Source organism: Leptomonas pyrrhocoris, assembly GCF_001293395.1.
Source record: "Leptomonas pyrrhocoris isolate H10 chromosome Unknown, whole genome shotgun sequence".
NCBI lineage: Eukaryota > Euglenozoa > Kinetoplastea > Trypanosomatida > Trypanosomatidae > Leptomonas > Leptomonas pyrrhocoris.
Window position 1 is genome coordinate 129734 of NW_015438380.1, and position 20138 is coordinate 149871.

General features: G+C 55.4%; 6 protein-coding genes across 6 annotated transcripts; all 6 read right to left on the minus strand.

Moving 5' to 3' along the window:
• Positions 1 to 216: 216 nt before the first annotated feature.
• On the minus strand, positions 217 to 1476 carry ABB37_08403 (Anaphase promoting complex subunit 10-like protein; the record flags this gene model as incomplete). The annotated part of the gene is made up of 1 exon (XM_015807406.1): positions 217 to 1476. The coding sequence occupies exon 1, from the start codon at positions 1261 to 1263 to the stop codon at positions 217 to 219; it is 1047 nt and encodes a 348-aa protein (XP_015653945.1). The 5' UTR covers positions 1264 to 1476.
• Positions 1477 to 3173: 1697 nt separating this feature from the next.
• Positions 3174 to 4485, minus strand: ABB37_08404 (hypothetical protein; the record flags this gene model as incomplete). Its single annotated transcript, XM_015807407.1, has 1 exon — positions 3174 to 4485. The coding sequence occupies exon 1, from the start codon at positions 4272 to 4274 to the stop codon at positions 3174 to 3176; it is 1101 nt and encodes a 366-aa protein (XP_015653946.1). The 5' UTR covers positions 4275 to 4485.
• Positions 4486 to 5675: 1190 nt separating this feature from the next.
• On the minus strand, positions 5676 to 6908 carry ABB37_08405 (hypothetical protein; the record flags this gene model as incomplete). The annotated part of the gene is made up of 1 exon (XM_015807408.1): positions 5676 to 6908. Exon 1 carries the CDS (start codon positions 6660 to 6662, stop codon positions 5676 to 5678), a length of 987 nt encoding a protein of 328 aa, XP_015653947.1. The 5' UTR covers positions 6663 to 6908.
• A 2137-nt stretch (positions 6909 to 9045) lies between these two features.
• On the minus strand, positions 9046 to 10348 carry ABB37_08406 (hypothetical protein; the record flags this gene model as incomplete). Its single annotated transcript, XM_015807409.1, has 1 exon — positions 9046 to 10348. The coding sequence occupies exon 1, from the start codon at positions 10132 to 10134 to the stop codon at positions 9046 to 9048; it is 1089 nt and encodes a 362-aa protein (XP_015653948.1). The 5' UTR covers positions 10135 to 10348.
• A 669-nt stretch (positions 10349 to 11017) lies between these two features.
• Positions 11018 to 16380, minus strand: ABB37_08407 (hypothetical protein; the record flags this gene model as incomplete). The annotated part of the gene is made up of 1 exon (XM_015807410.1): positions 11018 to 16380. The coding sequence occupies exon 1, from the start codon at positions 15164 to 15166 to the stop codon at positions 11018 to 11020; it is 4149 nt and encodes a 1382-aa protein (XP_015653949.1). The 5' UTR covers positions 15167 to 16380.
• A 1350-nt stretch (positions 16381 to 17730) lies between these two features.
• Positions 17731 to 19514, minus strand: ABB37_08408 (hypothetical protein; the record flags this gene model as incomplete). Its single annotated transcript, XM_015807411.1, has 1 exon — positions 17731 to 19514. The coding sequence occupies exon 1, from the start codon at positions 18832 to 18834 to the stop codon at positions 17731 to 17733; it is 1104 nt and encodes a 367-aa protein (XP_015653950.1). The 5' UTR covers positions 18835 to 19514.
• Between the last annotated feature and the right edge of the window lie 624 nt (positions 19515 to 20138).

The window sequence follows — 20138 nt, forward strand, 5'->3', positions numbered from 1 at the left end:
AACCTGATGCGATCAGTGCACCTCCGGCAGGCTTCACCGCCTTTGCCATGACTGAATTAACGAGTGTATTTCCACGTTCAGTGTTGTGATCGACGAAGTAATAATAATAATAATAATAACGGGGAAATAAATTGTGCAGCAGCGACATCAACAAAGAGAGATTGGAGCGAACGAAAAGGCAGAGGAGAAGGGCAGCTGGTGACGCAGCGTAGCAGCTCACCGCAGCGGCCAGTCTGGTGGCACCCCTCCTCTGTCAAGGCCGTTTCCCTCCGTCGGTTGATCTACATGACGGACCCCGCTCAAAATGAACCGCGCCGACGCCGCGGCTGTGCGCTGCAGCCCCCCACCACCCATCGTCCCCACCATCCCATCCTCATCCAGTTGCCCCCTCTCCAGCTCCTCGTAACGCGGCCCGGTGAGGCAGATCCCGCGCAGGTGGCAGTCACGACCGTTGAACTGGTTTTCACAGATGCAAATGTCCATCATCGTGCACCACAGCCAGCGATCCGCAACGGTCCGCCCCGCCGCAGCCAACGGCGACGCAGGACCAGCAGCAGCGGCGGGGGCGGTGTCCTTGCCCAGCACGGCCGCAACCGCACTGTACGGAAGCGGCTGCGTCGCCGTTTCGCCGTCGTCGCTCGCCTGTCGCGGGTGTTGCGGCTTCTTCGTGTCCTTTTCCCTGTCTTGCGCTGACGGGGTCGCGTCCGCCTTCTTGCCGTCTTCCACTTGATCGCTGAGCTCCATCAGCACCCACCCGTTCTCCTGCCCCACCCCGATGTCCGCCTTCGCCACCTCCGTCATGTCGCCTTCGTGGGTGCCGGCTTTCACCTTCATGACGCGTGGCGAGTAGCTCTGGTCGACGGCGCTGTTCACGTACACGGCAATCGCCTCCACCGGTGTCAGCTGACTCAGGCGAATGCGAATGACGTGCGGCAGGACACCGTCCGACTGCCAGAAGGTGTTGAGGTCGTGGTAGTGGATCAGGTGACGCACCCCGTTGCCGTGCTTGGCGCTGCTCACGCTCCACACCACGTTGCCGGCACTTCCAACGTCGATTTGGTTATTGCGTGTCACCCACTGCTCGAGTTGTCGAGTGGTGAGGACGTGGAAGGACGGCTTGGTGGAGGCGGAGGTGGAGGAGGTGGAGCGGTCGTCTTCCACCTCCTCTTCTTCTCCACGACGCTGCTGCTGCTGCTGCTGGTCTTCATCTTCGTCGGAGCCGTATTGCGCCATCGCCACCTCGCGGCGCGCACTAGGGTACATCGCCGAGTTCGTTGGAAGGAGAGAACCCCCCCCAAAAAAAACCCCCACGAATAGAATAACAATAAAGACTACGTTCTACTTCGTCCTCTGCGCACACGAAGACGGCTGTGAAGTGTGCACCACCAACGGTGTATGTATCTCTATCTATCTATCTATCTATATATGTGTGTGTGTGCTTTGCCTTATCTTTCCTGGTGTACATCAAATCGATGCTTTGCGTTTATAAAGAGAAAAGGCCGAGAGCGACGGTGGCCGTAAAAAGGAGGAGAAGGGAAAAGGGAAAGGAAAGGTGTCACGTGCGCCCTTTTCAAAGGAAGCGTGTGTGCCCGCCGCTGACGCCATCGTGTGCGGGAGGCGTCACACAACGTGCCCGCGCAAAGTGCACCACGAAGGAAAGAGGAGGAGGAAGAAGACACCGTTCCTCTTCTTCCAAACGTGAAGCTGTGATGATGTTCCCGTGGAGGTCTTGCCGGAATGCTTCCGGAACAGTAATTGAATGCGAAAAGAATCAAAAAACAGGCGTTTAGGATTCTATCTCCGTTTCCTGTGTCTGCCACGTGGCGTGTGTGTGTTCTGTTGCCTATTCGGGAGCAACACCATCGGGACAGGCACGCGTGAGAGAAACAGATATATCAGAAAGGCTTGAGATGACAAACAATGGGTGAGGAAAAACAATAGTAACGCAATACCCCCGAGCCGTGCACCACGTCTTCCTTAAAAATAAATTAAAAAACAGAACGCAGTGTGACAAGAGAGTGCCACCACCACCGCCGCAGCAAAGAAATCAACAGAGCGCCAAAATGATGATGCCAAATGATGACAATAGAAAACAAAAAACAGTAGACATACACGAGTCGCTCACGCGAAGACGGCGACCAGACGTTACACAGCCATGCCCACCTCCCCCACACCCTCTCTGGATTCGATGTCCCTCCCTTCCTCCCACACTCAAAAGAAGGTGGAGAAGTCAGGCCGGCGCGCGGCGGCAGAGGTGACAAACATCAACATCATCAACCGTAACAGCAGCAGAGAAACGAAATAAGCACCTAGTTGGGCAAGAAAGCAGAATATATGAAAAAAAGACAATGGTCAAAGACAGAAAACTACTGCAAACGCGATGCGGTGATATATATATATCCATCTACCTAAGAAAATCAAATAAGGAAACAACGAGACGACACGAGTTAAAAGGGGGAAGGGGAGGGGGGAAACAATGAACGATGACGGCAAAGAATAGTTTAAAAACAGAAACAGAGAATCGAGAAAGAAAAGGGGGGACTTCAGAAGAGAACAAGAAAAGACCTAGCGACTCCACGACTGTACAGATGGCCCCCTCCCTTTGAAATAAGAATAAAAAAAGACATGGAAACAGTTGTAACGATAAGAATGGACCTTAAGCTGACCATTTTTTCTTTGAGTTTGTTGGCTTGAGCGGTCTTTGCTATTTTTGGAGGGGGAGGGGGTGGGGAAGGAACGGGCCGATGCAGCAGCGAAATCCAAACGCCGAAGCTGTAGCCAAGAACAAGAACAGCGAAACGAGTGCCTACGCAGCGACGTTAAAAAACTACATGGAGGAGAGAAAGAAGAACAAGGGACCGAGCAGCCTCTGCCGCTTTCCATGATGTTCATCACTCGGTGAAAGAAGAAAACACACGCACACGCACAAAGAGCCTCAATTTTGTTTTTGCTCCACAAAGTGCTGAGACAAAACCGAAGGAAGAAAAGGAAAGAAAGAGACCTAAAGGTGCTCACCACACGCTTACAGCTAACCCTGCGAGAAGCGGAGCAGCGCGACTGCAACTGCAAACACCCGATAAGAGAAGGAGAGGAGAGAGAGCGGTTTCCATCACCGTTGAAGGAGCCTCGTTCCCATGTCTTCCACTTACACATGAATTTATATTCATATATTTTCAGCTGTGTGAGCTGCCACTGCTGCTGGAGGCGCGTGAGAACGAGCCCGCCGTCGACGAGCCCCGCGAAGGATAACTTGACACGGAGGACCCCGGCGAGAAGCTCCTGCGACTGCGAGAGGCGGCCGATGACGAGAGCGACGCGCTACCCACGGAGGAGGTGGCGGTGCTGCCGGTCACGCTGGAGCTCTTGCTCGCACCCGAGAAGCTCGAGCCACGCGAGGAGAAGGAGCTGGACCTCGAGAAGCTGCCCGTGCGACTGGAGCCCGCGAAGCTTGTACTCTGGGTGCGGAAGGAGCCGCTACGGCTGCTCAGGGCGCTCTCCCCGTCCTCGTTGTCGTCCGTGTAGCGCTGCTTCTTCTTGCAGCAGCAGCACAGCACCACCGTGAGCACCACCGCGACGACGGCGACGCAGCCGAGGACGATGATGAGGATCGCCCACCACGGAAACCTTTTCTTCTTCTTCGGCGCGGCGTACATCGAGTCGTCGCTCTGACACGCAACACCGTCGAGGGCCGCCGTGCCATCCACGTTGACCCACCCGTGCAAGGACGCGTCGTACACCATGTACATGAGACGTCCCACGGTGCCGTCAGCGCCCACTTTTGGATAGCCGGCGGCCCAGCGAAGCGGCACGGTGCTAGTCGGCACTCGAGTGCACGCCGCACCGGTGCAGAAGAGCCCGGGGCATGTTGTGGAGCGCCCATCATCCCAACACCAGCCATCGTAGGCGCCCATCTCCGGCACATAAAAGCCGCCGAGGTATACCCGACCCGACGGCACCGCCGCCGCCAGCAGGGTGGTTAAGTTGTCGCTGTAGAAGACAAGCGCACCGCGGTTGAAGCTCGAGGCGTTCGTGTCCGTGGCGGCGACACACGCGTCGTAGAGGCCGCGAATGGGCAGGGCTGACGGGTGCGCTGCGGCGTAGGTGGCGGGGTACTGCGAGGCGGTCAATGTGGTTGTGTACACGTACGCGTGGCACGGCAGTACGGCGGGGCAGAGGAGCACCGCGAAGAGAAGGCGAAGAAGCGAAGGAAGACCGACGGCTACGTGGGTGTTTCGACCTCCTCGCTCTTCGTTGCGCAGGCTGAAGGCGGACATGGGGACGAGGTGTACCTGAATTGGGGAGATACTTGGTGTGTACAGTATTTTCAACGGTGTCTATATGTATATATATTTTCTTCTGTGCTGTCATGTCGTAGCAGACGTGACTCAGTTACGGTAGCCCTGGAAGGGAGGTTGTGCCGTGGTGTGGGGCTTTGCGTGCTGCCTTGTCCTTCACAACGCTTCTTTTCTTATCGGGAGCAGTGGCTTACACAAGACAGAGGATGGAAAGAGAAAAAAAGGCATGATAGAGTAAGGCTCCATGAGTGGTGTCGTCCGCCTCGCATCGGGCAGGCTTATCCGTGCAGTCTCACACACCGAGTTGTCCTCCCTCTATATTGATATGCGTATATAAGCCCGCATCGGGAGTCGACTCGCTGCGCATGGACGGCATCGCACAGGGCGGCGAAATCATCGTGGATTCCCCACGATGGGGTGCCTCAAACAAGTGTCGTCGTCGCACATCCATCACAGAAGAATAACCGTACACGCTTTAAAAGAAAGAAAGGGAAGAAGAAATGCACGGTGAAGAGATAGGAAGGCAACAAAAAATTCTGTCAAGTACACCCAGAACAGATGTAAATATAAATATAAAAACCAAACCGAAACCCCTCCACACGTCATGCAGCGAGGTCATCAACAATGAAGAAGAAAGAGTTACCATAAGAATGAAACAAGGAAGGGGAGAACAACCACTTCGCCATCAGCTACCCCGACAACAGCTTAAAGGAAAAAAAAAGAGAAGAGAAAAGAAGGTTAAACAACAACATAATTTGAAACGACAACGGAAGGAAACAGGAAAGGAAAAACAAAAAACGTTGAACACGACGACGACACGCGGGCACATCCGTTGTTGCTGAATGCGAAGAAGAGGAGGAGAAGTAGCCTAGAAAGAACACACATGCATACAACGGTGCCATGAAAACAGGGGGAAAATAACAACAAGTCGAAGACGAAAGCAGAAGGAATCGGGTATGCGACGACGGAAGAACAACAGCCATTGGCTCTGGTAACGATGATGGAATGGCAGAGATTTCGATTGCGTGTCAGCGTATCTATCTTCTTTCAAAAACAAAAAAGCAAGGAAAGAAAAACCCCTTTCGAACATTATTTCTGTAGAAGTTAAAAACGACAAATACACACACACACATATATATATATATATAACATTACGGCAGAAAAAAATATATCTAAACAATAATAATATGTGTTCACATGGCAATATAAAAGGAAAAAAGAAACGGAAACAACAACAATAACAACAGAAGAAAAGTCTGACAAGGGATGCGAGTGACGCGGATCGCGGCAACGGTAAACACGACCAACGACAGAAGAAAACCCCATTTGCCTTTTCGTTTTTTAAAGCTACATCTCTCTCTCCCTCGTGCTGGTAAGTGTTTAGCGGGAATGAGAGCTGGCGCTGCTGGCCTGACTGCTAGAGGACTGCGCATCGCCACTGTACGTCGTCAGTTGCGTTGAGAACGACGAGCTACCCACGGAGGAGGACGCACTGCTGCCGGTCACGCTGGAGCCTTTGCTAGAGCCCGAGAAGCTCGAGCCACGCGAGAAGGAGCTGGACCTCGAGAAGCTGCCCGTGCGACTGGAGCCCGCGAAGCTTGTACTCTGGGTGCGGAAGGAGCCGCCGCGCCTGCGGAGGTCGTTATCAGCGTCCTCGTCGTCCGTGTAGCGCTGCTTCTTCTTGCAGCAGCAGCACAGCACCACCGTGAGCACCACCGCGACGACGGCGACGCAGCCGAGGACGATGATGAGGATCGCCCACCACGGAAATTTTTTCCTCCTCCCGCAATCGTCCGGCACCACGTTGGTGCTCTGACACGCAACACCGTCCATCACGGATGTACCGTCCACGTTGATCCACCCGTGCAAGGACGCATCGTACGCTACGTACTTGAGACTTCTTACGGTGCCGTCAGCGCCCGTCTTTGGGTAGCCGGCGGCCCAATTCGCCGCGACAATGCTGTTGACCGGCTGCGCAGTCGGCCCGGTAGCAAACACCACCGCGCTCGCCGCGTCACCGACGCCGTTCCAGTACCACGAGCTCGTGCTCGCGTTGTAGAACCCGGCGAGGTACACCTGCCCGGCAGTGACCACCTCCGCGAGGAGCTCGGTCATGGAAGGCGCCAGCACGAACAGCGCGGTGCGGCCCTCAGCAGACGCGTTGGGGTTGTTTGCGTTTTGACAAGCCGTGAAGAGGCCGAGGGTGGGATCGCGCCCGGTGTACGCGTCAGGGACCTGTGTGGCGGTGAGTGTGGTGGCGTAGATAAACGCGTAGGTGGGCAGCGTGGCGCAGCCTAACAACAACACCAACAGCAGAAGTGCGGCAACATCCGCGTACGTGAGCGTACGACGGCGAAGCGCGTTCATCTTGCCAGACGTGTGCGAAGGGGAGGTGCTTTCTTCTTGATTCTTTATGTAGGCATAGAGAGAACAACAACAGCAAGACAAAAAAAAAAGATGGATGGTGGAATGAATGAGAAGACGACACTCACACAAGAAAGTTTTTTCTCAGTCAGGGAAGCTAAAACACGTGCGTTTGAATTGTAATGGGAGAGCCCCGGCAAAACACGCACAGACAGACACAACGAGAAGAGATAAACGTTGGGCACTTACTGTGAATACGGTGCGTATTGTTGTTGTGGTGATGACATAACGTATACATACATTTATATATGTATAGTTTCATAGAGTACCAGGAAAAAGCGAAAGGAAAGAGCCAGGAAAGGGTAGTTGGTCATACGTGCCGAGCTACAATCAACGCCACCCCGTTTGCTACCGCGGCTTGACTGCGAGGCTCGCCATCTTGTAGGGGAGAAGAATACAAGGAAGGCGGTGCTGATAAAGGCAAATCGCCACCCACAGCGCCGCTAAAACGACGCAGCTTGTCAAATGGATCATTGCAAGAGAGCGGTCAGATATCTCTCCTTCTCTCTCTCTTTCTCTAAAGAAGAAAGTGGTTGTGGCGGTGCGCGCTGCGCGGCCGCGGAACGCACCGTTACCGCTTGTCAAATCATGATGACGACGATGTTGGTGCCTTCTTGCTGTTGCTGCCTTCACACGCAGTGGTGGACAGCAGAATCAAGTAGGTAGTAAATATACGTTTTACGGAGAAGCAAGTACGAGGCGAAGAGGAGAAGCGACAGCGACAGCGAGCTACGATTCTGTTCACATGAGTTCGGCAGCGCAAAAAAAACTTCATACTTTATTAATACGTTTTTTTCCATCATAAGAACTTCCCCCCTCTTTTCTTAAAGGTGTAAACACAAAAAGACCCCCCCCCAACACACACACACACCCCGAGGAAAAACAATAAAAGAAGAAGAGAAGAAATCATCGAAGGAAGGGGAGGACAACCACGACAGAAGAATCAGAAGGCGGCGCACCGAAGCAACAATAACAATAATAAAAAGACCATACTACTAACAAAGCCCAATAAGAAAACTAACCCGTGCTATGTGCACATGCGCCTTACCCTCTCCGAATACTCCGCGGAGAGGGCAAAAAGGAGAAGAGAACCCGAAGGGGTACACTGAACAGCAGCAACAACAACAAAACACACATAGAAAAACGTTGTTGATCACAAGCGGACGATACGCGACGTATGCATCCCCCTCTTCGACACTGCGGATCGTATTTTTCTTCTTCTTTTCAATCCCATCAGCGACTTCGCTGCACATGTAAAAAAGGAAACCAAGTAACAAGTGGCAAACGAGAATAAAAGACTTGAATGAGGTGTAGACAAGAGATGACATGAGGGGAAAATAATAAAACAATGCTAAAGAAGAACGCCTCTATCACAGCATTATTCCATTTAAAACTGAAACACAAAAACCAAGAAGTTTCTTGTTGAACCGCACAACAAGGAAGATGTATACACAAGTGGAGAATAACAAATAATAATAACAATAGTAAAAAAGAAAAAAAGGGGGACGTCGCCTCATCGATGCATCGACGACGACGCCGCAAAACCCCCACAAAAGAGGAGCTGTGCTACGTCACATTGTATCAATAACCGAAAACAAAACAAAAAACCCCCACGAAAACAATGCAGCAAGAAAAGCAGAGGAGGGATAGTAGCAATAACATGTGCGAAGCGGAGAACGGCACGTCCAAGAGAACCCCGCAAAATACGTCTTCTTTTGCTTGTAGCTATCTATATATAAAGCGCGACGTCGCGAGGCCCTTTGCTCTCTTGGACGACTTTGGACGTCGGGGTGTGCCACTCCCACCTTCGACCTGCCACGCGATCCGGCGTTCACCATACTCAATGAGTGAAGGGGAAAAGGAAAAGAAGAGAACGACGGTATCAACACCGAAACCCATGTCCGCAAATGCACCACACTGAGAAAAAGAGAAGAGAAGAGGAGAGATCACACGTACGCTAAATAGGCGTTACGGTTTTCTTTACACAGACACAGACAGAGACAGAGACAGACAAAAACAGTAAACGAACACTAGTAGCATTATTCATAGGTAACCACACGGAAACAACAAGAGGAGAAATAGAAATAGTAGAATGGCTAAACCTTGTATGACACGAAAAAACCAACAAACAAGACAGTGGGTAAATATAACGATGAACGCCGCAGCCGGGACACCGGCGTGATTCCGTGCGAGCAGGGAAGTCGGCAGCTACGCCATGGACGTTTCTCGCTTCTCCGCGATTTTTTTTTGTTTTCTGTAGCTGCACCCCGTATCTATTTGTCGGGTACCCACCACCACCACCACCACAGACACACGAAGACTCTCGTTAGAAGAGCAGCGAGCTCGATGGGGAGTCGCTGCCGCTGTACGACGAGTAGCTCTCAGAGGACGAGGTCCAGCGGCTACGAGCGGACGGATTTCGTCCACTCACGTAGGAGCCCCTTGAGGAGTCCGAGTAGGAGTAGGAGTAGCTGGATTTCCTCGACATGCTCGCCCGACTAAGTTTGTTGCTCGCGACGCTGCCACCCGAGCGGCGAGAGCCGAAGGAGTTGTTCGAGCGCGAGCGGGTGTACATGGACCCGCTCCGGCTGGATCGGAAGGACTTGCGTTCATCTTCTGCCTCTCCCTCCTCGTCGGAGTCTACCTCGCCGGCGCCGCGGCCATCCGCCGTCTTCTTGCAACAGCAGCGCACGATGATCACAATGAAGATGACAACGGCTGCCACGCAGCCGAGGACGATGATGAGAATCGCCCACCACGGGAACTTCTTCTTCGCTTGCGACGGCCTGTCTTGCGACTCGCACACCACCCCGTCGTAGGTGCCCGTCCCTGCCACGTTGATCCAGCCCTTCCGTGACCCGTCGTACACCATGTACTTCAACTTCCCGATCTCCTTGGTGCCGGGCTCCACCTGCGGGTAGTCCTGCACCCAGTTCAGCACAAGCAGGTTGTTCACCGGGGCGGAGAAGGGACCCTGCCCGAACTGCGTCGCCGCACCGGACGCGCCGTCGCTCCAGAACCACCCCTTCGCCACGTCGTCGTAGTAGCCGGCGATGTAGTAGGTGCCGCTGCCGACCGTCAGGCTGAGGAGGTCTGCCATCGCCCCGGTGCGAACCGTCAGTGTATTGCGATCCGTTGACGAGGCGGAGGCGTTTTGCGAGGTAAGACAGGCGTGATAGAGGCCGCCAAGAGGGTTGGCGGCGGCCGCGCCGCTTCCGGGTACATTTGCAGCAGAGAGAGCGGTGGTGTAGACGGCTGCGTCCGCGACGTGGGCGATGACGAGGCAGAGAACGACAAGCGAGCCGAGCCGCACGGCGGCGGTGGTGACGGAGGAAGAACGTTGCGAAGGATGGCTGCTTTTGCTGCTGCTGCGGCTGCGCGCTCCTCCGAGAAGGAGGCCGTGCCAACGAGACATTGGATGGCTGTTAGCTTTGTTCGTCTCCTTTGCTTTCTTTTTTGAAATACTTCTCTCCTGCTCTCTCGGCAACAACGCACGCCTTTTGCGCTCAATGGCCGGTGGTTAGAGACGTGATTGCGGTGAATGGCGCCGGTGGAACTCTACCGTGTGTGTCTGTTTGTGTGCGTGTGTGTGTGTGTGTGTGTGTGTGTTGTGTCACGCTCCTCATAGCTACCCAGAAGGGCGTGGTAAAGTTCACAGACAAAACAACAGAGAAGAAGAATGATGTTGAAAGGACGAACGGGGTTGCGAGAAGCAAGCGGCGAACCTGAAGGAAAGCCCGACAAGGCCGTACGACGGAGAGGTGGAAGGCACGCGGCAACAACCAAGTCCATCTGTTATTCTACGCTGCGAGGCGTGTGGGGAAACAACAACAGCAAAGAAAGAGTACATCTGCCCACCATTTACACGCTCTCTTTTTCCTTTCTTTCAAGTTCCTTCAAAACAACAACAACGGAACAGAGAAAAACCATAAAAAATAGAGATTAATGGCAGGAAAGAAAAATGAGAAAAGAGAAAGAAAGACGCGGCCGAGAGCCACAAAAACTACGGCGGAAAGCACTTTGAAATCAACCAATATATATATATATATATATATATAATATGTATATCACAGCACAGCGGCGGCGCGATACGTCGGCGCCCCGTCTCAAAAACACACGCAGCACGCAGCAATCCCCCAAAACAAAGAACGAAAACAAAATAAAAAGTAACGCAAGAACAACAACAACGCCCTTTCGATGCTCCACCATTTCGCCCACCCATCGGACTGAAATACACCCCTACCACACACACCCATACGCGCGTAGGTCAGCTTCTCATCCTTTTTCCCCCTTCCCTCCTAAAAGAAGCCCATTGGGTTCTCCGTAGCCTGCAGCTGCTCCTCGATCCACTGAATTTGCGCCTCATCCAAGCTGTCCGCGTACGCGCTGCTGTTCACTTCCCACTCCTCGTCCTCGACCCCGTCGTACGCCGCGGCGCCCTGCTCGGCAGGCGGCTGCTTCGGGTCAAGCAGCGACACCGTCGAGGACGCCACGCTCGCGCAGCTCAGCGAAACGGTGCGATGAAGTCGACGATCGGATGAGAAGCGGAGACGGGCTGCCCCAGTGCCGGCACCGCTGCCGGAGTGGTACCAGTAGCCTCCGCCGAAGGTTGTGCCGGACCGACTCGCGGCCTGCGAAAACGGTGGCGACGACGCAGATCCATGCTGCTGCTGCTGTTGCTGCGACAGTCTGGTGTAGGAATGCGTGTAGGCGTCAGGCGAGTGGGGGCTTGCGTGTGGCGAGGCGCCCGCCGGGTAGGCCGGCCGCCAGTCCCCCGTCACGACAGCCGCACCACCACCACCGCCGCCGCTGCTCACGCCGTCGTCGATGTCCACCTCGCTCTCGTCATCTTCAATCACGTCGGCCTCCGCATCGGCGAAGAGTGTGTCCAACAGCGTTGTCTCATCCTTCGCGGCCACGTCCGACACGGCGACCCGGTTGTGCCGCACCCGGTCGGCGTCACTTTCCCGCGGCATGGTGGGACTGAAGCCCAGCGCGGGCGGAGGGGCGAAGGACATGGACATGGAATTGTTTCCCCCCGTTGCCGCCGTCACAGCACCGCCGCCACCGCCGCCGCTCGCGGGGCTGCTGCTCGACCCGTTGCGTGGCAGCGGCGGGTTACTCAGCAGTAAGGAGGAGGAGTTCAGCAGGCTCAGCTGCGGGCTGCCGAGGTAGCTCGAGCCGCTGCTGTGCGAGGCGCAGCCCATCCTAGTTGGGGACATCGAGGTGGCGGCGGCGGCGGAAACGGCAACCACCGCTGTCGCACTCCGGCCGACCCCGACCCCGTTGCTACTGCTTACATCGGTTAAACTGTGATGGGTGTCGACGCTGCGCAGACTGCTGAGCGAGGGATAGCCGTGTTGTTGCAAGGGGGATGAGTGGTGGTGGGCGGCGGGGCTGCCGAAGACGGACGAAAACGGTACGGCAGGGAACTCACGCGTGCCGTAGTCCGCAGAGCTGGCGGAGCGGACGGCGTTGGCGGTGTGACCGCCGCTGATCCGCGAGGGCGTCAATGCAGCGGGGACACCTCCCACACCACCACCACTCCCACCAGTCGTCGACGCCGCAACTGCCGCCGCTACACCGCTGTTCACGTGCAGATGACCCCCACCGGTGCCATCCACGACAGCCCACATGCCCTTCGGCGAGCCAGACGGCGTGGTGAGGGTGGACGACGACATGCGAGCGCCGGTGGCGGTGTTGGTCACCGTCATGGCTGAGCGCTGAATGGCCGGTGCAGTCGCGGGCCTATTACTGTTATTAGAACTGTTCATCGCTGCCGCTGTTGCTGAGGTTATGGCTGCTGCTGTGCTCGTCATGCTCGTTGCGGCGGTGACGGTGCCCAGCGCGGGGGACACCATCAGTGTCGAACCGCCGCTGCTTTCCCCATCGTCCTCGCGCATGACGGAGGACGGAGGAGAGGATTGGCTGCCCCAGGCTGTTACTGCTTCGTCTGCTGCTGCTGCTGCTGCGGCCGCGCCTCTGGCAGAGCCCGGTGAGGAGATACGCGTGGAATGAATGTAGTCATTGACCTGTGTGCGGGTTACACCGCCGTGGCCGGCCGAGGCAGCACCAAGGACGCCAACCGCGCCAGGCGAGCTGCGGCTGTGACTGCCGACACTCTCCCGCAGCGGTGACGGCTCGGACTGCAGCAGCGACGGCGAGTGCACCGTAGACGAGCCGGGGCTTTCGACGAGCGACTGCGGACTGCGTGTTACGAGCATCATCATGACCCTCTCATCATGTCTATCACCACCACCGTCTTCTGTGATGTTGTAGTAGCGGCTGGCTGCGGTAGAACCGTGCACCGCTGTGGGCTCCACCAGACCGCGCGTGACGCCGCTGTGCGTGAGCCGCGACGGCAGCGCAGGAGAGGTGGAGAAAACGGGCAGCGCCTCTGTGCTTTCTGGTGCCGCCGCTGCTGTTGCTGCCGCCGCCACGTGTACCTCACCGACGCCTCTCGTGAGCGTCGAGGTGATCGTCACGGCGGGCACGGCGGTAGACGCCACACAGGTGGACCCGATCCCTGAGGCAAGGGCTGGTGCGGCAAAGAATGGGAAGCCTTCCCCCAGATGCAGGGCGGTGCCCGCGCTGGTGGTTGCTGCCATTGTCATCGCTGCTGTGGGCTTTTCGGACGGCAGGGGAAAAGAAAACATCGGCGCGGCGGACACCCCCGCGAGCACCGCGGCATCTGTGCCAAACGTGGGGGGCCCGGTTGGGCGCCACGGCGCGGCTTCGAAGCGCAGCCCACGGCGACGCAGTTGCGCGTCCTCGTCGGAGATTCGTGATGGAGCAGCAGCAGCAGCAGCAGTTGTAGCCGCAGTAACGCCTGCGACTGCTGGTGGCATCATCTGCGCTGCATACGTCTCTATCCAGTTTGCTTCATCCTCCTTCGTTCTTTCCTCCGATCCCCCGTCGTCCACCACCCTGGCAGCGGAGGACGGCGCAAAGGGAGGGGGCTGAGGCGAGATCCCCGCAGCGGTGGTCACCACCTTCACTACACACGGGTCAGGCGGGCATTCCATCCTGACGGGCGGGGTGGTGGCTGCATCCATCGCTGCTAACGCCGGTGACGCGTCCTCCCGCACAAACGGAGGCCGTGCATGGTGTTCCGGCACAACGGAGTCACGCAACGCGCGTGGTAGGCCGGCGCTGTCTTGTGAAGTTGGCTCGGGCGATGCTGGCGGCGTGGCCGTGGCACTGCGCTGTTGCGACGCAGAGACACCGCCAACACCATGGCGGTTGTTATTGTGGTTTCTACTGCTGTTACCGCCAGACCGCAGTTGCGGTGCAGATGACGGCTGCGGCTCCATCGAAACCGAGGTGGGAGCCGAGGTTTTAACGTTCTGTGGTTGTAGTTGTATTTGCGGGGATGGCTGTGATGACTTCGCTGCTGTAGACGACGCCGCTTCGCTCTCGCGTAGGCGCTTTGCCGGGATGGACGCGGTGACGCCCTGCATGTTTTTGTTTTTGCTCTTCGCCGCGTGATGAGCACGACGCTTATCGGTTTGTTGGCTGTGAAGAGACTTTTCCACCGCGGCAGCTTTGTCCGTGGCGGGCGTCGCAGTGGGAAATTGCTGGGACTGCGGGAGCTCTTCGCCGTACTCCGTCGTTGTTGCGCTCTGACCTACTCCTTCTACAACCCCTTCGCCTACCGTGTACCTTTCCTCATCGGGGGAAGGAGTGACACGATGCCTCTCGCGTACCTTCCCGCCAACGTTGCTGCGCTGCTGCGTAGGCTGATGAGGAAAAGGAGATGAACGGGTCTGCGACGGCGCGTTATGCTTCTTGGGTTGGCCGTTGTTCAGCGTTATGGCAGCAGCTGCAGGAGCAGCAGCAGCGCCGCCACGGGACGTTGGGGTGCTTCGCTGAGGTCTCCCTCTATTAACACTGTTGTCATTGTGAGTCCTGTTGCTGTTGCGGGTGCCACTGCCCCTCGTTTGATCGGGTTTGGTGCGGTTTGCATGCTGCTGCTCCACCGCTGCTGTCGCTGTGTCGTGCACTTCCTTGCCCGTGTCCGCTGCTTCTGCTGGTACCGCCGACACCTCTCCTACGCCGGCTGCCGGTGAGGATGCCACCGCAGCACGCTCTCCGCCGCCGTTATCTTCTTCGCCCCCTTCATCCTCACTGTTTCTCGTGTTCCGTCGTCCACGGTGCGGCTTTCGCTTACTGGAGCGCCTTCCGACAGACCCGGCGGCCGCCGTCGCCACCGCCGCATTATCATTGTTGTTATTGCTGCTGCTGTTCGCGGTTCCACCCGACAACCGGCTAAAGGTCTTGAGGGGTTTTCGCGTGCCAAATCGATTGTTGTTGCTGCTGCGAGCGTTTGCCGGCGATGACGACACTGATGACGGGAGCACACCGGGCGAGGCGGAGGCCGGAGAACTGCCGAAGACAGGGCTGGAGGACAGGGAGCCGGAGGCAGCTCCCCGTTTTGTGTTCCACATCCTCGTGTCGTGTTTTTCTTTTCTTCTGTGTTTTGCAAGTTTTCAATAAAATAACAACGAAACGGAAATCGACTTGCAAAGCTGCACGGGCAGGAGGGATTGCGTGTGCGCGTGCGTGTGCAGCCAGAAAAGAACCAAAGGAAAAAAATGGACGAAGAGAGGGGGCAGAGGAGGGGTCTGATGGAGCAGGCGAGAAGCTGGACGTGGACGAGGGGGGCAACGAATACGAGAGAAAAAAGAATAAACAATAAAACGTAAATAGAGAAGCAGAGGAACAACAGCAACAACAATAATAATTTGCTTTCAAAAATGAGGCACGCACAAACCCCACCCATTCCTCACCAGCTGGGAGGAGGAGGAGGAGGAGGGGTGGGGTGGGGAAGCAAAACAAGCAAAAAAAAAGGAAGGGGAGGGAGGGTGGGGAGCGTCCCCTCACGTTTGGGATCAAACGAAGGCACTACGATTCAGCGGAAACGAAAAGAGAAACACAAGGGAGGATCGTCGGGTTTTTTATTATTATCTTGTTTTTTGTTTTTATGCGAGAGAGACCTAAACCCCCACGCAGGCGCATTGAGATGCCGAGCACGGAAAGGTGTGTGGATCAGCAAACCCGTTGCTGCTGAGAGAGGGGGGTTCTCGGGGAAACCCGTCTAACCGCGTGCTGCAAATAGAAATATATATATATATATATATAGATATTTACAATGAAAATGGGCTTTTCCCCCTCCACCTCCTACTCTTTAATGAAAGTGGCCGTTTTGTTCTTCCTTTCAACAATCTGTGCTCGAATCGCCGCGGTGGTGCGAGAACGCCGTGAAGGGCCGACGCTGACGCACCGAGAGGGAAACGTAATAAATAAATAGAGAAAAGAAAAGAAAAGGGCGAACCGTGGGAAGGGAGGATGCCCCCCCAAAGCTTCAAAAAACAACAACTTGAAGATGCAAGACGGACGGAGAGGCGTTTCTTCGCGCCTTTTCTCCCTTTTGTTTATGTTGAAGAAGAACAAGAGGCCGTAAAGCGGTGAGGATAGGAGGAGGCGAAGGGCGTTGCAATACACCGAATGGAGGGTATGTGTGTGTGAAGCGAAGGGGAGCAATAGCCGATGTTCACGTAAGGTTACAAGAGAAGAAGAGTTGCGGTGATGTTTGTTGACCTCAGCAACATATATATTTGTTTTTGGTTCAGTGAGATATGAATGCGCGAGTAAAGCGGGCTGCAGGAGGCGTGTAGGAGCGGGGGAATGAGCCACGGTGCCACCGAACGAAGCGCGAAGACAAATACAACGAGACACGAAACATACACACACACAACGGGAGAGTGAGAGGAGAAGAGGCAAGACAAGGAGGAGCGATGACACACAACACACACACACACACACACACGCGCACACAGGATTCGACACGTTTATAGGTCCGGTGGCGGTAGGAACGCGCAGGCACGCCTCCTCTCACCCTTCACCCTTCACTACGTCGTGTGAACTCTTCTTGCCGTTTTCTTATTTGCTCGTTGATGATTACTTCACGTATTACGCTGTTTGGAACGACCCGTTGCGACGCACAATGAAACCAACGCATAGACAAAAGGAAGAAAGAATAAATATATTACCGTCCGAATCACTGAGAGACGACGCACCTCAACACTTGATCACAACAAGCTGTTTAGCACCAGCACCACCAACGGTATCATCTCTTTACTATATCAGAATAGTAAAAAAGCAAATGGCGTACGAGCACGCCACACTTACAGATGGGAAAAATATAAAAATATAAATAAATCAGAGGTAGACAAACAACACAACACAACAGAACAGAGGAAGTAATGCTAATACTCATATTCGAAGAAAGAAAGAAGGTTGAAGAGAGATTTGCGGGAGACCGGTGTTTATTTCGAGATGATCGCCTTGCAGCAACAGGTAGGAAAAATAGGAAGATAACTAAATAGCCAAGAACACCCAGGTACCTTTCGTCATTCAACTATTTTTCTTCTCCCCAGTGCGGATGACCGTGCGTGTAAACGGACGAGAAAGAACCGCCCACCACCCCACACACAGGCTGAGAAACATGAACTACAAGGTCCCTCTCACGGCGAGGCACCTGCGACAGTCACTGCCGGCATTATTCCCTTTACTATTTCCTCCCCTTCACGACTTCTTCTTCGCCTTTTAAAGGAGCTGCGTAAAAGTTTTTGTGTGAGAGAAAGAGAGAAGAGGAATCACAGGAAAAAGATCAAGAAAGGGTGGGTAAGCGAAACAAGCCGGTTCGACCTCCCGCTCGCCCGCGCGTGTGTGGACGACTGACAGGACCCTCGACACGACAACAAAAGAATCAACCCAACAAAGACAAGAGGGACAGACGTGTGGTGCTCCACCAACAACAGTAACCGCAAAACAGAGGAAGGAACCACCACAACACAGAAAAAAGCAGGTCCATTCTCGCACACTCCGACTTCCCCCCCTCTCCCCTTCACACGCCGCGTCAAACCTGCCACCCGCCACTTCTCCGTCGCTTCGTTTCCATCTCCCGCTGCTCCGCGCGCGCCCTCTTCTTCGCCGCTGGTGCGTCGGTTCACGCCGCCATGGACTCCCGGATGTCGCGCACGATCGACTGCGCCTCGTCATCGTTTGGGCTCACCTCGAGCGCCTTGTTCGCCGCCTCCAGCGCCGCGTCGAGCTGGTCGCCGTCTGCCAGAATCGCAGCCTTCGCCTTCAGCAGCGTCGTCATCGTCTCCTTGGCGGAGCTGCCGATCACGTCGATCTCCTCCTGCGGCGGGTGCTCCAGCGACGCCGCCACGAAGGCGAGGGCGGCCTCGTCCCCCTCCACCTCGCTCAGCAGGAACGCCTTCTCACGGAAGGTGTTCGCCAGCGGGTGCACCTCGAGACTGCGGTTCAGCAGCTGCAGCAGCTCGCCGTTCACGGCGGCGTGACCAGCCTCGTCGTTGCGCTCCTCGGCGGCCCGGGCGAGCTGTTGCAGCACCCCCACCTGCCGCTCAATAGCCTTGGCGTAGTGCGGGCACTTCTCGAGTGCCTTGCTGTACGCCTCCTTCGCCTTGGCATAGTCGCCGATGGCCACGTAGACGTCGCCCAGCACGACGTAACCGCAGTGATCACGGTCCCAGCCAAGCCGCACCGCGAGCTCCGCCGCTGCCCGCGCCTGGACGAGCGCGTCGGTCGCACGGGGGGCCGCGCCCGGCCCAGTCGAGGTGTCGTCCTCCACCGACCGCAACAGCAAATCCGCCAGGTACGAGTACACGCGCGCAAAAGCCGACTTCGTCTGCGCGCTCGCGGCGTCGCCACCACCGTTGCGCTGCGGGTCCTGCGCCTCCAGGTAGGCCTTCACCTGCTCCAGCGCGATCTCCGCACTGCTGGACACCTCTGTCACGCGAAACCGCATAAGGTCGGCGAGCACCTTCTGATCGATGAGCTGGTACTTACCGGCGGCGATGGCGAACTGCTCCGCGGCATCTTCGAGGTCGTGCATCTGCAGCGTGATTTCCGCGAGGGCGTCGAGGTAGACGGCGAGGACAAACGGCGGCGCGCCCTCGGCCTTGAAGGTGAAGACGCGCATGGCGGCCAGCAGGTACTCGCGGTCCCACAAGCTGTAACCCTCGCTAATCGGTTTTTTGGAGTAAATCTTCGACAGCGACTCCGTGCGCTTGCGTGTTTGGGACATGGTTGCAGAGGCGGTGATGATCGTGCTGGAGATGCGCGGTGGAAATAGAAACGGAAGAAGAGTATATATAAATATATTCCTCGAGTGGCGATGGCAGCACCGAATGGAGCTGCGAGCCAGACACGTCGATGATGCCTCTGACCGATCGGTAAAAGGGGAAGAGAAGGGGGGAGGAAAAAGGAAAGGAAGGATCAGCAAGAGCAGCAGCAACACCTTGAACTGCACGATAGAAGGCAGTGAAAGAGGAACAGCGAACGATCGAAGCACACACACACTACCCCCCCCTGCCCCTTAAAATAAAGAAAGGAGCCAAAAATATAGTGAAGATACTTGACTACGCTGAAGCTGCTTCAGCAAAGCAAAAAGCAAAAGAAGAGGTGTATATATATTTAGACGTAGATGTGTGTATCTGTGGCGGTGCACGTTTTTTTCTTTGTGAATGATGACGATGGCGATGCCGATGATGATCAAACCAACTTCTGAAGTATAGTCCAGAGAGAGAGAGAGAGAGAGAGAGACGGAGAAAGAGGTTCGTGGCTAAGCGCGGCAAACACAACAGGAAAAGTAAAATCCCAGCGAAACGCAGCACAGAAAAGTTAACTACCCAAAATTTTTGTGTTCGGAAGAAAAGAAAAAAAATGAGGGGCAATAGAGTTTTTGCTTCTTTAAAAATCGAGATCTGGCAGAGAAGAAGAAGAGATGAGGAGGAAGAAGAACGAGGAAGTGCAGCGGTGGAACAGGCTCAGGCACGCGTAGTGTTGAGATGAGCGGCAGGGGGGGGGGGGGCGAAGAAAGCGTTCCATATTTGTGGCAGACGTCGATGGTGGATACAGCCCTTCGTCTTCTTTCGTACAGGCACCCAACTCAGCAAAGAGGCTTCTCTTTTGAGATGGAGTGAGGAAGAAAGGTAGGCATGAAAAGAGGAGCTGCGAGGCAGCAGCAGCAGCAGCGACAACATTATGTTTCTTTTTTAAAATTGTTTAGATGGACACAGCGTTGCTGGAGGTACGAAAACACAGCCGCAAATTGTGTCGCACGTGACCAACACACGTAAACCCTCTCCTCTCTCCTCTTGAAACACACACACACACACACTTACAGAACAAACACCTGCCACGACGTTCATTACACGATAAAAGAAAGAGGAGGACATGTGTGGATAGCAACACCAACGAAAAACGGAGAGGAATAATACAAACGGAAAACACTGTCTACCACAGCGGTCTGCACTTGAGAGTACAGCAGCAGCAACCCACCACCACTACAGTTCAGCTAACCGCCTTCACGCGAGTTCACACAGCAAA